General features: G+C 33.6%; 1 protein-coding gene across 1 annotated transcript in view; it reads left to right on the forward strand.

Annotated features, from left to right (window-relative positions):
* Positions 1–16,669, forward strand: part of LOC145276897 (3-oxoacyl-[acyl-carrier-protein] reductase FabG-like) — a 64,710-nt gene that overhangs the window by 11,917 nt on the left and 36,124 nt on the right. The window contains exon 2 of the mRNA XM_080128339.1: positions 15,563–15,693. Coding sequence (XP_079984465.1) covers positions 15,563–15,693 — 131 coding nt within the window. The remainder of the gene's footprint in view (positions 1–15,562; positions 15,694–16,669) is intronic.

Raw genomic sequence — 16,669 nt, forward strand, 5'->3', positions numbered from 1 at the left:
AGCGGTTTGTGATCTGTCTCCACTGTGAAGTGTAGTCCAACAAGATAGTCTGAAAAGCGTTCACAAGCCCATGTTATGGCTAGGGCCTCCTTTTCTATCTGTGCATAACGAATTTCAGTTTCTGACATGGCTCGTGAAGCGTAGGCGATGGGATGTAATTTTGTGTCATCCTGTCGTTGTAATAATACTGCTCCCAGCCCATTAGATGAAGCGTCGCTAGAAACCACAGTCTCACTTGATGGATTGTACAGGCATAGCACAGGTGCTAGACACAATGCTTTCTTGCATTGTCCCAAACAAACGCATATTTATGATTCAATAAATCCCTTAATGGTTTAGTCATGTCTGCTAGGTTTGGAATGAATTTTCCTAATTGATTCACCATCCCTAAGAACCGGCGGGTTTCTGTCATGTTCGTTGGTGTTTGGAATTTCGAGATACCAGTGAGCCTTTCCGGATCAGGTCGCAGGCCGTCAGCACTGAGTATATGTCCAAGAAATTTTACTGACGACTTGGATATTTCGCATTTTCCCGAATTGAGCGTAATACCAGCAGCCTGAATTTTTTTCAGTGTGCTCTTCAGCCGGGCATCATGTTCTTGTTGGTTTTTTCTATATACTAAAACATCATCTTGCATGCATCTGGCTCCAATTTCGGTCTCTAGTACTTGTGACATGCGTCTTTGGTAGATCTCACTCGCTGATGAAATACCAAACGGGAGGCGGTTGAATTGGTATCGTCCGAATGGAGTTATGAAGGTCGTCAGCGAACGAGATTCTGATGAAAGTGGAATCTGCCAATACCCGCTGTTGGCATCCAACTTGCTCATGATTTTTACTTCCCCTAACTGAGCCAAAAGGTGGTCGACCGTGGGGAGCATGTGGAGTTCATGTTATATGCACTTATTGAGATTTGTGAGATCTACGCATATCCTAATCATTCCATTTGCTTTTGGTACTACAACCTTGGGAACACCATTCGGTGGGTGTGTCAACCTTGCTTATGACCCCCAGTTTCTCCATTCTCTGGAGCTCAGCCCGTGTTTTCTCCATCAAGGGTAGTGGTATGCGTTGTGGTGTGGGTACTGAGTATGGACTCGCATCCGGATGTAAGAGTATGGTACATTCTTCTCCAAATGTGCCTAGGCCTGTGAATAAGTCTGGCATTTCTATTTTTGGGTCGAATGGGCGTTTCTAGCTGCTGATGGTATGTAAGTTTGGGTGGACAGTTACGAGCTTAAATGCTTCGATGGCTGACCTTCCTAACAGTGGCTCCTCGAGATTGGGGATAATAAATATCCTCTGTTCTGCTGAAAGATCTTCATGCGAGACAGTTGCAGTGACCACTCCAGTCACTTTGAGTGGAATACGTCTTGGACCATGAAGAATTTTGTGGGTATCTGAGAGGTCTGGTAGGTCTCTCCGTAACTTATATATGTGCTCTGGAATCGCGGTCACATCCGCCCGAGAGTCCAGCTTGAATTTCAGTGGCACTCCATTGATGGCGATATTGGTTCGCCAAGGCTTACTTATGCTGATTTCTGATATCGTCAGAACACCAAGGTACGTATTCTGATCGCTTTCACAGTCATCTGAGCTAGGTTTAATTTCATGCAGCCTTCGTGTGCGGCAGCACTGAGCATAGTGGCCAACCCTACCACAATTGTGGCAGGTGGCTGAGATGGCAGGACATGTGCGTCTCTGGTGTTGAGTTTTGTTACCACAGCGGTGGCACTCAGCCTCTAGTCTATACTGCTGTGTGCGCTCATTTTTTTGTCGATTTTCATAGTGCAGTTCTCGCCTGGGTCTTGTCATGTGTTTACCCTGACCTTGTCTGTGAATTCGGTTGTCACTAACGTAGTGGACTGCAATATTATTGTCAGCTGGATCTTCACCAACGATATGTTCTGGGGACCGCAGGAGATGCTGTTGTGATTTTATTGTTTCACTCTGTCGTGCGCGTCTGATGGCCCCATCCAAGGTGAGGTCCGGAATCATTTGTAGACTTAGTGATAGCTTAGGATCTGTGGACCCAACTACAATTCTATCACGAATTAATTCCTCGTGCAGGTCTCGAAAATTGCAGTTTTTAGCTAGTGTGTGGAGGTTAGTGATGAATGAATCAATGGACTCACCTTCCTCTTGACACCTTCGGTTGAATCTGGCCCGTTCATAAATTACGTTCGTATCACCCTTGAAATGGTCATTGAACTTTGCTACGACTATATTGAAGTTCTGGGCTTCCTCAGGTGCAAGTTTGAATGTGGCGAAAATGTCTTCGGCTTTATCACCCATACAATATATTAGGGTGTCCACTTGTTGACAAGCATTTGGTTTTTCGTCAAGGCTGGACACTGTCCGGTAACGGGTAAACCGTTGTATCCATTTTTCCCATGACTCGGGTTGGTCGAATGGAAAGGGCTCTGGTGGACTCACGTAGCTATTCATACTGGGGGGTTATTATGGAACTTCACATATTTTTTTTTTTTTTTTTAACGGCTCTTAGGCTCGATATTTAGTATAACTCTTTCCCCGTATTTTGCTCACATTTGTTAGTAAATCCCTTGTTCTGACACCATGTTATGTCAGGTTTCTATTAATAATAACAGGACAAAGATATGTGACCGTTCAAACCAACATGGCCGACTGACAAGTCTCGTTTATTCACGTTTACGTCCGAGAGTTTACATTATAAACATTGAACAAAGGGGAACAACTCTCACCGATCCAAGGGACATAATATTGTTTAAAATAATATTTTTAGTGCGTCAATAAAAGAAATAAAAATTTACAATTTAAAAAATAATGTCAATTTATTTTCTATATCTTCTTTCAAACTTTCATATGTTCTTTGCTTTATCTTCTTTCGGTTGGATAAACTTCAGCATTGTTAAATTATCTTTTAAAAATTAAACTGGGTACATTTTAAACCAAAAAAATATTTTTAGTTGCGTGTGACTGTGACGAAAAAATTTTGTTCATTTTAAAAAATGTGCCTCATTTTTTTGTTTACTTATTTAATTCTCTTATGTTATGTCGGGCGTTTTTGATATATCTAATATTTTGTTAAATTATTTTTTTATTAGACTGTACAGTTACATTACTTTAAAAAAAATTTAAGAAATATAGCTAAGTTACGGGCAACAAGTCATGTGTAAATAAAAAAAATTAATTTCACGTAAAAATGAGCATTTTTTTTGTTGTTATATCAGGCGTTTTTGATAAATTTGAAGATTTTGTTATTTTTTTATTACACTGTACATTACTTAAAAAATAACAAGTGAAAATATAGTTGTGCACGTGGCATGTAATTGTAAAAAATTAATTTCACTGTAAAAATTGTTTATTTGATAATTCCCAAGACGGTACTTCTCCATATTAGGCGATAAACTATAGACGCCATTTTTTTCGCGCTCCTATCGTTAAAATCCTAGTGAGAAATCAGTATTTTAAACTATGACCGAAGTTAGAAATAAATAACAAAAATATTAAACTAGATATTAATTACTTCCGGAAAGAACTATGAAAAAAAGTAAATAAATGAAGGGAAATAGAACATATATCTGTAATTATTTAATTGAAAATGTTTCGATTTAATTAATGAAAACTGGAATGTTTTTCATGAAACGTATATATATTTTTATTATTAAAAACAGAAAATGAAAAATTATTAAAAACAAAAAATTATATATTTATAATTGTCTAAACTGGGTGAGCGCTATTTGAAAACCAAAACATTTAATGTATAAAAATGTATCAAAATATAATTGTAAAAACATAAATCGAGTTTAATTTTTTTTGTTATTTATTTCATGCTTCAGTCATAGTTTACAATACTGATTTCTCCCTCGCATTTTAATGACAGGTGGGCGAAAAAAAAAAATGGCATCTGCATTTTCGGCGATAAACTGTAGAAGTACCCACGAGACCTATATGTTCTATCAGATGTTTTTGATAAACTTGAACGGAGATATCTCAAGGTTGTGTTAGATGTCAAAATCAACATCAGTGGAAATAAAGTTCAAATGGAAACTGCTTTCTCTGACTACTTAAGAAGAAATCCAGTTGATTCATTTCCACCTCCAAAGCAACAAAAAAAAAGTCCCTTAGTGAATCTGCTGAACATTCAGATAACTCCTGCAGTTGTGATGAAGAACCATCTCAGGATATCTTCAGTTATGAGCATCAAGGACAATAGGTTGCTGTCTACTATGACACCAACTTTTATATTGGCCAAGTCATTGAGGTTATATCTGCATCCAGCGCTGTAATAATCTTTATTGCAAACCAAAAGTAGAAAAGATTTTTTTCGATGGCCTTTGTCAGATGACATTGCACAAGTAGAGTCAGCATTTGTTTACAGACAGGGTTTCAAGTGATGGTAGGATTTGGAGTGTTCTTGATATATCTACCATAGCAGAAGCTTATGAAAGAACTCTGAAAGAAAATCAATAAGGAAAGGAATTGTAGTAAGACCTTTGCCTATAAAATATCTTGCTTGTTCCCTTGTCTTTTAAGTTGAAAGTTTTTCAACGTTTGAAAAATGATTTGTGACTTTCTGTATAACAAATTTCTAAATCTTATTGTTGACTGACCTTTTTTGGTGAGTTTAAATTCCCCAAAGTAAAAATATTTCTGTGGCTAAAAGTTTTATTAGAAACAAGGCAAACATATTTTTTTTTAATTCCTCGCCCAAAAATTAGTAAAGTTGCAAAGTTTTAAGCTTCTACTTCCAATGGTTACATTTTTACAGCAATTTCAGTAACATATACTTTTGACTCATTTTGGGATTTCGCCTAGTGTTAAGGTTGGTTTCATCTAATAACTATTGCTTTCATTAGTATTAATTTTCATTTACCACAAGATGACATTAGATTTATAAGGATTTTTCACTTGTTAGTAGCTTACATTTTTAGTTATATACTATGAAATTTGGCTTCTGGACCATGATAGCAAATTTTCAACTTTCCGACAAACTTTGAACGATCATAACTTGATGGCTAATTGAGCTACCAAAATAAATTTGGTACTTTTGTTTATGGTTTACAAAAATTTATATGACCACATCAATTTTTCTTTTAGATATAATGAAAATAAAACCAGTTTGGGGTACCTACTCTCAGATACGTAATCTCAACATGCATTTCTCCTCCCTCAATTGCTTACAATTACAGCATATGCACCACCTGACAAGTGCATCAGAATGGCACAATACACTTTACTCTATTCAACAGATATATAAGTTCTGCCTTCTCCAAACATTCTACTATTTAATGTCTAGAATTACTGCTGTCAAACAGGAGTATAAGCTTTGGATCAAAGGCTATGAAGTCAAAATAGTTTGTGTCAAAAAAAAAAAAAAGAAAACACGAGAACTTCTGACTTGGAACGATCGTCAACGTGCACCCAACAACAACACCAATACAAACTTGAGCAATAATGTTAACACAGACTCCACTAGTAATGCCAATATTAACACGCATGATCACATAAACACAGACTCCATCAGTAATACCAACATGAACGATAATGTTGACACTGACTACGAGCGACCTACGAAACCACTGACAAATGAATCCAGCAGTGTTCTTATCATTCCTGGGCAAGTGCGTTCTCATACCTCAAGGGGTGTTCAGTGAGAGGATGCACACACTGTTCTTGGGTGCTTACGTCACATCACCTTTTACTTTTGCTGTAATATAATGAAAATTCTTAATCTGATTAATAACAGTAGTGTAACTAATGCCTACAGTTTGTAAAATATCGAGTTTGGGAAAAATCGCTATAAACCCATTAATTGTTGTCAAACCATACATTAAATGAAAGGAAATTGATCTGTCTATACATTTTTCAATACTATTTGTGTCTTTGGTTTTCATAACTTTTATTGAGGTTTAAAAAATAATGTATATCATAAACCACTCTTTTCAATTTTGTTTGAAGATGTAATAGAGTATGTTTTACTTGATTCCAAAGCACAGTCATGGGAATTTGGTCCATTTTGGCTTTCAAAATCAAGGAAAGGATATTTAAGGTAATGTATGTTAGAATTTGGTTGGTCAAACTATTTGGTCATAATCATTTATCAAAGTTCGACCATGTTGTTCAGTAAGTTCTCATTAAAAAAAATTCTAACTAAATATAAATGAAATTGCAGTTTTGAATTATTTTTTCATGGAATTATTATAAATATCTGTTTCAGAAAGTATTTTAAAAATATACCATTAACAAAATTTTACTGAAAAAAGATCTATTCATTTTCAAGAATTGACTTTTTTGTTTACATCAGCAGATAGCAGCAGTCTTCAAAGATGGCGTTCATTTTTTTCTTTTTTTTTTTTTTTTTTAATTCATGAAATAATTTGAGAATGCTAGAAAGTCTTCTATTTAAATAGCTTCTTCCCTCAAACTGCTAGACTTTAAAATTCCCTCCGGAGTCCCTGCTTCTCTGATTGCTAGGTACGGGCAAAAATGGGTGGATAAAGATAAAGGGATCTTGTTTTGAAAGCCGATTTATCATAATTTTTTGTAGGTAGACTTTTTGATTGTACCTATTTACTATGACTCCCCACGGGACAGAGTTAGACACCAGGGTCGTTTTTTAATGTGGAGAAAAGGTACAAAAATAAAAATTGTCTCAGTCGTGAAGGATTTCTCCTCCACCGAAAGAGAACAAGAAAATGAAGTGCAGCATCTGAAGAACAGATACTACACTTTGATCTGACTTTTTGATTGTATTTGAAAGATTAGAGGCTAAAGTTAATTTTCTAAAGGAAAAAAAAATATTTGTACATGTGAAAAGTTATGAAAAATGTTTTCACAGCGAGCTAACCAATTCAGCTAAATTTTGAAGTTAAATAAATTCATTATAAAAATCCTTTAAAAGATAAATATTAGTTTTTAAAGATAATTAGTAAAGTCCTAAGATATTGAATTAAATAAAAAACACCTTATTTGTGCAAAAAATAACTTAATTAGCCCTCAAAATTTTACCATTCGCCAAAAACGAACAAATAAAGGTTTGTAAACACGATTATACGAAAGCCCAAAATTACAGCCAATCGAAACTCTGTTTCAAAATGAAGTCATGATAGTAAAAGTAGGTAGGGCTGTCAGATTTCTTTCTTTTTTTTTTCCCCCAGACGTACAGCCATACATTCCTATTCTAAACGTTTGTATCAATTTTTATCATTTTTTAATTTATTTTTTATGTTCCTGTTTTTAAATCAATTTTCTTTTTAATTATTGTTTGAGATTATATAAAAATTGTTACGCCGAAAGTTTCATATTCTTGCGAGCAAGGAAATTCTTAAAATCTTGCATATAAAAATTATGCGAAATCTGTAATTTAAAAAAAAAGTAGACATATTTTTGCTATTAGAATTTTTTTTCTTTTGTGAAAATATTAAATAAACAATGCTTAATTCAATGGTAATATCGGTAGTTCGAGAAATTCATTTTTCTTTGAGTTATATCAAATTCATTAATACAGACATTTGGGGGCTTTTTTCGTAATGTTCCTGTAAAAAAAAATTTTTATCGTTACAAATTAAGATGCTTTATTTATATAAAAAAAAGCAAAAATAAATTCTTGCATTTTTTATTTACTACTAAAAACCATAACTTTAGTAAAGGTATTTTTTGTTTAAACAAAATAATACATTTCCACTAAGATTTAAATAGAAATGATTAGTTCATTATATTCCGAGATCATTATTTGATAAATACTGAAAATTTCATTAAAATTAGTTAATTTCCTGATTTTTGGTGAATTTTTAAGTAAAGGGAGGGGTCAAAATGTTTATACATTTTGAGCATCGGCATTCATTTTGCCCGTACCTACTGATTACAGAAGTTCAAATGTGAACAGACATCTTGTTGCTCAACTCCCTACATAGTATCCCTTTAAATTTGGTCCTAAATAGTAGCCTCTTACATCAAAGTAGCAGTGTGCCTTGTTTGGGGGTGAAATAACAGTAAAAACATATCAAATGTTAAATGTTTTCTCAAGACTTTTCTGTTATACTTAATAATATATAATTAAAATAGCAGGACCCGTGTCCCAACATTACCCTGGATAGAATATAAAAAAATGATTTAACTAAAAAAAATATCAATAAAATATTTTAGGTTTTAGAGTTCGGATCACTCTTTGGATTTATGAAGAGGATTGTTAGTTTTGTTTATTCTGGTCCTTCTATACAATATGAACAGAATTAAACTGACTTTGCAAACTAAAACTTGGGTTAGTTTAGTTTTTAGTTATTTTAAGATAAAGATGAAAAAATAAACGATTCCGTTTGTAATGTGTAGATTGTTTGGTGTAGTTCTTTAACAGTTATTGTCATTTTTACTTAGCCAAACACGAGAATTTTCCATCATGGTCTTATTTTTTATCAAATGAGCAGTAATTTCAGAACTGAGAACCCTATCCTCCCCAAGAAAAATTAAAAAAAAAAAATGAAAAATTGAAGCATTCCATTATCCCCACCCACCCACATTTAAAATGGGAGAAAAAATAAAATTGACTGAAAAAAAACGACAATGTCACCACTCCAATTTTCCCATTCCAAAATTGAAAAACCGTGCAGTTATTTTACATTAAATTAGACACCGCCAAAAATGGCCGAAAAATCAAGTTGTTGTTGTTGTTGTTTTTTAAAACGAAATTACATTTATTAAAATCCATAATTTCTGAGTAACTTTTTTTTTTCCAGAAAGATAAAACCCTGAATTTTATCATATAGAAAACAGAATAATGTAAAACTTTTTCTATTTTAAATTAAATTTTAAATGTTAAATTTTCCCAAAAAGTTAACAATTGACATTTTTTGTCTTGCACAAAAAACGTACATAAATATTTAAAAAAAAAAAGGTTTTTGAAAGAATTTATTTATTTGTTGTCTAACTAAGATTTAGGGTGATTTTCTATGAGAATATGCAAAAATATTATAAGTACTTGGATTCCAAATAATTCCACTTATTCATATAGGCAACCAGTTACTTCGCATGTTTACATTTGTACTTAATAAAAAGCAAACTATGGAAAACCAAACAGGCCAAAAAAAACTTATTTTTCAGTGACGAAAATTTCAATGTATTATTAACGCTGAGGCTGGCCATTATCAGATGGGTGGCCATTTGTATGAGTTTGGTTTTTAATGTGTATGTATGTGTGGGCCAGGCTCCCCAAAATGGGGGGGGGGCAATTTAAAACAGAATAAAAAAAAATTATTTCAGCGCGTTTGGTCCACCGTAGTCGAAAGGCGGCAAACGTTTTCAAACCGGAGCGAAAAAATGATGCTATTTTTAACACAAAGGGCACAATATTTATAAAAAAAATTTTTTTTGTATCGATTCTTCAAAGCATGCCCTGTTTAATAATGGTCATGCATTATTCAGCTCGCTAAAAAAAAAATTGTTAATTTATTTATCAAAGATTTTAAAATGGCTTTTTTCGTATAAATATTAAAAAAAAAATTTTTGTTTTGCTTAACTTAAATTAATTATTTTACATAACATATCCACCGAATTTCACACTTCAAAACTCAAAAGCGGGATAATTAAACACAATCAAAGTTCTGATATTCAGACATCAAAATAAGGTATGCAAACAATTTTTTTTTTTTTTTTTTAAATCTATAATCCTGTCCCTTACAACAACACAATATGTTTTGTTCAGATTCAGATGATTATTTTAAGCATATTTGGAACCCCCTCAAAACAAGGGGGGGTGTAAGCAAAAAAATATATATATATAAATATCGTTTATAAGTACACTGTTATAAAGTTCATTCTTCTCTTAATAATCGTTGAAAATTTCGTATTGATTGGATAATTACCTGATTTTTGGTAGATTTTTAAAAAGACGGTCCGTCAAAAAGTACTTACCTGCCCCCCCCCCCCAGTTTTGGCGGTGCCTACATTAAATTAATATCAGCTAAATATCATTAAATTAATATCAGCTAAATATCATTAAATTAATATCCTCCCTTACAATGTAAAATATTTCATTAGCTTTTGTAGGTATATTTTGATACTGTTTGTAAATGAAAAAAGAAATTTCCCCGTCCCCAGAAAAATAATTTAAAAGTATAAACAATTCGAAGATTTGATTATTTTTTGGCTTCAGATGATTTAGTTTCATTTTGGGTTGATGTCTTATGAGGTGGGTTTCTTTTTTTTCTCCTAACTATTTCTGGGTTGTTATTTTCTGCTGGTAGTTCATGTAAAAAGGTTGCTATTTCTATTTAATTTGTTTACTCTGGTTGCTTTAGATTGTGGTTTGCTGGTCTTGTGAAAGATTCCATTTCTCTTCCATTGGTAGGCTGTTCTTGATCGTGTATGTCCGGGAAGGACAGCCTTCCTTATCTATATATTTATAGGATAGTTCATATTTGGCACATTGTTGGCTCACCCATTCTTCTAGTTTTCTACAATGGTGGTTTTTGGTGTATTTCTGACGGCACTTTTAGATTATGTCCATGGCATTCTCATTTGGTGTTTCTCTCATTTGTGATGGAGGTTGTTCTACTGGCACTTGTTTGTTGATGTACCAGAATAAGGTTTGAATTCTGGAAGCTCATCAGATATTGGCCAGTGCTCACTATTGTGGCTCCATGTTGATTATTTCTGAAAGACTGATACCTCCTGCTTTTCACAGCAGATACTAGTTTCTGTACATTTTTTTGTTTCTATCTACCTTTGTTTAAAAGTTCTTAAAAATAAAGGGCTCTTTTCCTGAGGCTAACACTTGATACCTTTGAACATTCCAGTAAAGTTTTTTTACATCTCAAACACTGATCTAATTAGGAACCTAATTTTCCTCTCCTTTCTTGTAATCTTTCTTCCAAAATTATCAAGTAATTGTTTAATTTTTTTTTTAGAGTTCTTTAGAAAATTAGAGCGGAGGAAAAATTTTTAGCCAAGGAATAAATCTGACACATTACTTGGGTGAAAATTGAAGAACCAAGGAATACATTTACTTACAAGTCTGGGTATGAGAAAAGCGTTGGCTTTGATTAGGTCATTAAAGTTTAGTGACCAAATAGTGAAATGGCTGATTCAGAAAGAGGCAAAGAGATGATAGTATTAGATGTTGTGCTGAAGATGTCCATTTGACAGGAAAGGTGTCTCTAATTAAAGAAGAATAAAACATGCAAAATTCAAGAAGAGCTAATATCAAGAAAGCTTAACATTCTGATTTAAACTTTGTGTCAGATAATGATGTCAATATTAATCTTCAAATTGAATGAGATGTCCAGAGCTTTTTCATCCACAAAATTTTTCTGCTTTTTGATGAGTGAGTTGTCAATGCCTAGTTTAAGAAGATGGGATGAATGCTATGGCCATCGACAAGGTGCCAAAATTCTATAGGGTTTTTGTAAAAATGGCAAACTGGAGCTCCTCCTGTACACTCATTGCTAAATTATTCACCAGGGATGATATTTACAAGTGTTCAATTTTAATCATTAGCTCTTGTGAATTTTCTGTCATCAAGGAATCTTTTGTGTATTTTTAGCATTTTTGATTGGCTAAAGGCCAAAAAAAACCCACCTCATAAGACATCATTTTTGGTATGATGAAATTATGCCAGAAATTTTATTGCTTTCCTGATAGATGGCTCAGCAGACTTTAGAATTCCTCTTAGATCTCAAGATAGCATGTTGGATAGTAGTAATCATGTTGACAAGAGTGCATCAAGTCAGAATTGAGCTCTCCGGTCAAGCTGGAAGTATTTCTCTTCCACCGTGAGAAATGTGACATTAGAATCAGAAAGTGGGATTGAAAAGTCAGCGCCCCAGAATAGGAGCATTCTGACTCTACACAAGATGCTTGTGTAACCCCGTTGGCATTTCCAAGCAATTATCAATAAACTAACCCCTTTTCAAAGAGAGAAGACAAAGCCAGGGATTGTGGATCGCCTAGCACTGCACAGAACAGCAATCAACAAGGAACAGGTTATTACAGAAATGGTCTCATCTCTGATCTTGAGCAGCAAGGTGAAAAAAATCCCAGGTCAAGCCGAAGATTTGCTGAAAAAGTCACTCGCTTTAGGAAAAGGTATTCAGGTTACAGGAATTGTCTGCATCCATATTAATCTCCATACAAAATTAAAGTTGGTTGTTTTTGTTTAGTTTGGAAATACGAGTTATTTTTTTTTCCCTTGTTATCAAAAAACGTCATCACTATTTTTAGCATGCATGGTAGGGTGGACTGTGTTTGTCGCTTGTCTCTCTGCTGTGATTGTTCATAAACAAATGGAAGCAGTAACCTGTCAGTGCACCATATTAAAAAGAAAATGACTTTTTCTTCTTCTGTAAAAATAATTTTCATTGTCAGTTAATTATTCTTTTAACTCACAGAGACTCCCAGCCTTGCCCAGTTGTAAAATATGCTTAAATGTATTTTAATTCATGCAGATTTTGCATTTATTATTACAGAGCCAATTCTCTATTGAATATTATATTGTACCTAATATATATAGTTCTGATTTCAAGAGTTTACAGAAAAAAATGACAGGTGCCATCAGTTAGAATCAAAACCAAAAGATTTAGTACTCCAGCCGCATTCCCTACCTTTGACCTATCACCAGATAAGAACAATTTAAAATTAAACCATTTAATTTGCACATGCGCAGAAGTAATAGAAATATGTTGGCAAGTTGACATGAACATTGCATTTCAACTTGCCGATATATTTCTGTACACATTATTCATCTATCCAAAGTTTTTACTTGTTATGAACCATCCTTGGTGTATGATTATTTCCTATTAAATTCAGTGTTATGTGAGCAGTAAAGTTTATCTGTTAAATATTTGCACACGACATGCACCCACAAAATTAAATTAGGTAAATAAAATGAATATTTGTGTATGTAAGATTGTATCAATGTAATTCTTTTTAAAACAATAAATATTTTGTCTTCTTACTGTAAAAAATAATTGTCAACTCTATATTCTTCAATTTTATGAAATAAATGACACTTTAAATATATTTATATTTATTTAAAATTATACCGATTTAATCGACACCAGTTTAATTTGTGAACAATTCCTTTTAAAGTTTTTAAAGTAAACATTTTTTTTATATCTTAACATCAGATTAATCACCAAGCATGATTACATTTTTAATGTATTAGATAGATAGATAGAGATAGAGATAGATAGATAGAGATAGATATAGATACATAGATAGATATAGATATATATCTTGGAAAAGATACCTAGACGACTGCTTTATCCTCTGGAGAACCTCATGGGAGGATATCAAAGAACTCCACACTTTGCTACAAAATCTACACCCAAAAATAAACTTCTCACTAGAACAAAGCCCCACAGAACTACCTTTCTTAGACATCCTAGTAACAATAAAAAACAACATAATCACAGACATCTACCACAAACCCACAGACACTCAACAATACCTCCACTTCAAAAGCCACCATCCTAAAAACTGTCTAAAATCAATACCCTACTCCCTAGCACGTAGAGTCTGCACCATAGTAACAGACAGACACCTCCGTTCAACTAGACTGAATGAACTGTTCTCTGTCAGTGGAAGAGAAATCTTTCACGACTGAGACAATTTTTATTTTTGTTCCTTTTCTCCACATTAAAAAACGACCCTGGTGTCTAACTCTGTCCTGTGGGGAGATATTGTAAATAGGAACACTGCGGGAAAGAGGATATCCACTACCACTAATACAGAAAGGTATTGAACTGGCTGAAAAAATTCCAATAGACCAACTAAGAACCTCAAAAAAACACAACACAGAACAAATTTTAGCATACGTCGCTACACACAACAGAAACAACCCAGAACTATTCACACAGATAACAAAAAACCTTATCCTCCTCAATCAGAACGACAAACTAAACAACATACTTAAAACAACAAAAATAATAAAAAGCAAACGCCAACCCAAAAACTTAAAACACATCCTAACTTCCTCAAAACTCGTCCCACATACTACAAAAAGGGTTACAAAATGCAACAAACCGCGATGTGGAGTATGTGACATAATAATAGAAGGTAACACATACACATTCAAACACCCAGCACAAACATTCAAAATAAAAAAGGATCTAAATTGCACCTCCAGAAATGTAGTATATGCACTAAGATGCACAACATGCAACAAATCCTACCTAGGCGCCACCAAAAATTTCAGCAATAGAGTGGCCTTACATAAGAGCAACATCAAAATTGCAGATAACAGACACCTCTATGTTTCAAAACATGTACACACATGCAGTGGAAACAGCTTCAAAATAATGCCAATCTTCCAAACAGACAATTATTTTTATTTACTTACACAGGAAAAAAACTTCATCACCAGATTCACTCCTGAACTGAACAGAGCCTAATATCATCACACAAAAACATGAAATGCAAGGTACACTCGCATGCACACCCACACATAAATCAGAACCGACACATTAAAACACACATGTGCGCGCATACAACCACACAGACATAACACCCCTATCTCTAATACAACACACTGAACAATACTACTTAACCTCGAAACCAACAACACTAGGAAACCAACAACACTAGGAAACCAACAACACTAGGAAACACCTAGAACCATAGTATAATATCTGTTCCAACACCTCGCTCCCTCCTCAGTCAGTGGAGGAGAACCCCCTCATGACTGAAACAACTATCATCCCTTCTATCATCCCCCTCCCATACCTATACCCCCTCCAATTCCCCCCCCCCGGGGGAACAAAATCTTCCCCACACTAGGAACCGATCCTGGATCTGGCCATACCCACATTGGGAGACAAATAAATAGAAACATTAAAAAATCCCCTATACATATTTTAAATACACCCCTCTTTCTAAACAAACATAATATAAGGAATACCCGAAAAGACTAAAACGAAAAATCACAATACTAAAATCCAAGAATCCAAAAAATAAATATCAAAATAGAATGAAAGCACCCCTACCCTTATTTCAGAAGAGCTGGTCCCCCCCTCCTCACACATACACAGACCAGTCACCTTCCTAGGAAGCAAATAACCTCATAATACTATAAAACAGTATACACATTCTCAAACCAATAAAAGCAAACACACACACACACACTCTACACACAAACACCCTACCCCACCCTACCAAAGAAAAGAAAAAAACACTAGCAGAAAGAGAGAGTGACTACAGCCAGGTCGGCGGCCTCGACAAGCCCAATAAAAGAGTAATAAAAATGGAACTTGCCAATGAATAATAAACACTTACAAGCCTCCACCCCTTGGAAACACTTCAAATGAACTACGAAAATTGCCATTTTTACATCTCCAACACATTTGAAAATAATTTCTGACGAGGACGCTTCACAGAACGTCTGAAATGCGCGTAAAAACGATTTCAATGACTTAAAAACATTATTACAATGATCCAAACATAATTCTCAATGAAAAACCAAGACACGGAATAATAAAATAATGTTAAAAAATACACATTGTTGGTGACTACTCCCTTATTTAAATATATATATATATATATATATATATATATATAATCAATAACTCTGTCATTTTGTTTTCTTTTAGGAGCCAGTTCTGGTATTGGAGCTGTTACAGCTGAATTGTTCACCAAATTGGGAGCATCAGTAGCCATCACTGGGCGAAAAGAAAATAATTTAGTTGACGTTGGTTCCAATTGTCAAAAAATTGGTGTCAAGGTAAAAATTAGTATTTTTATGATTTTGATAAGATTATTTTTTATACAAACATTTTTTATATGCAGACATCACATCTCTTTCAGTTGGTCTGTTTATTGGTGTTATGGTCTTTGTTTTTTTATAAGCAGGCATTTTTTTGTGTTTTTAATTTATGCATTCTTTTGGAAACATGTTCAGGCGTTTTTCCCCTCTGCCTAAAGAATTAGATTCAAGCAATATTTCATTCTAAAATGTTCTCCATGTTTTCTTGATTTTTCTGTGCATTATATGTGCTTTCAAGAGAAAAATCAAATTTTGAAAGTTTTAAGAATTTTAAATAAATCTTCCTAAAACTGTCTTGTACTACATAATCTCTTGCTTCATTTCTTTTAATTTTAGTTTTTTGAAATAAACAAATATTTCACCAAACCACAAGTAAATGACTCGATCTTTTTTTTATTATTTTAACAATTCATTGGTTTATTAAATATTCATATCGGAACATAGCTGACTTAAATGTGTCAAATAACTAAAATTGACTCAACTCTTGTGCAATTATAAAATAACAATTTTCATTCACTTGGGTTTTGCTAACATTTTATTTGACAGGAGGAAATCAAAACTCATGAGGAAATTCTGGTGTTTCATTTTTGTTATTTTTCTTTTGACCTTTAATATCAAAGGTGAATGATAAACTGAACTCGTTTTTGTTTTCCTTTTTCTAAATGTGAAATGTATTTTGCTATCTAAAAATCATTTTTGTGTTGGGAGTTTAACAATAGCTTCCAACTAAATGAATAAACATGAAAGTTGGGCCAATTTGTCACACTAATGATGAGCTCTAAATGTTTTACTTCAAATTAATTCAACTTTGCACAATATATTTTTATGTATTTATGTATGTTACAGCATAATCATGTTGGCGCACAGATCGGCTAAGTTAAGCAATCTTGAGCCTAGTCAATAGTAAATGGGTAACTATTTGGAAATATCAGGT

The sequence above is a fragment of the Euprymna scolopes genome, chromosome 5 (genome assembly GCF_053919585.1).
Source record: "Euprymna scolopes isolate OS-2025 chromosome 5, ASM5391958v1, whole genome shotgun sequence".
NCBI lineage: Eukaryota > Metazoa > Mollusca > Cephalopoda > Sepiida > Sepiolidae > Euprymna > Euprymna scolopes.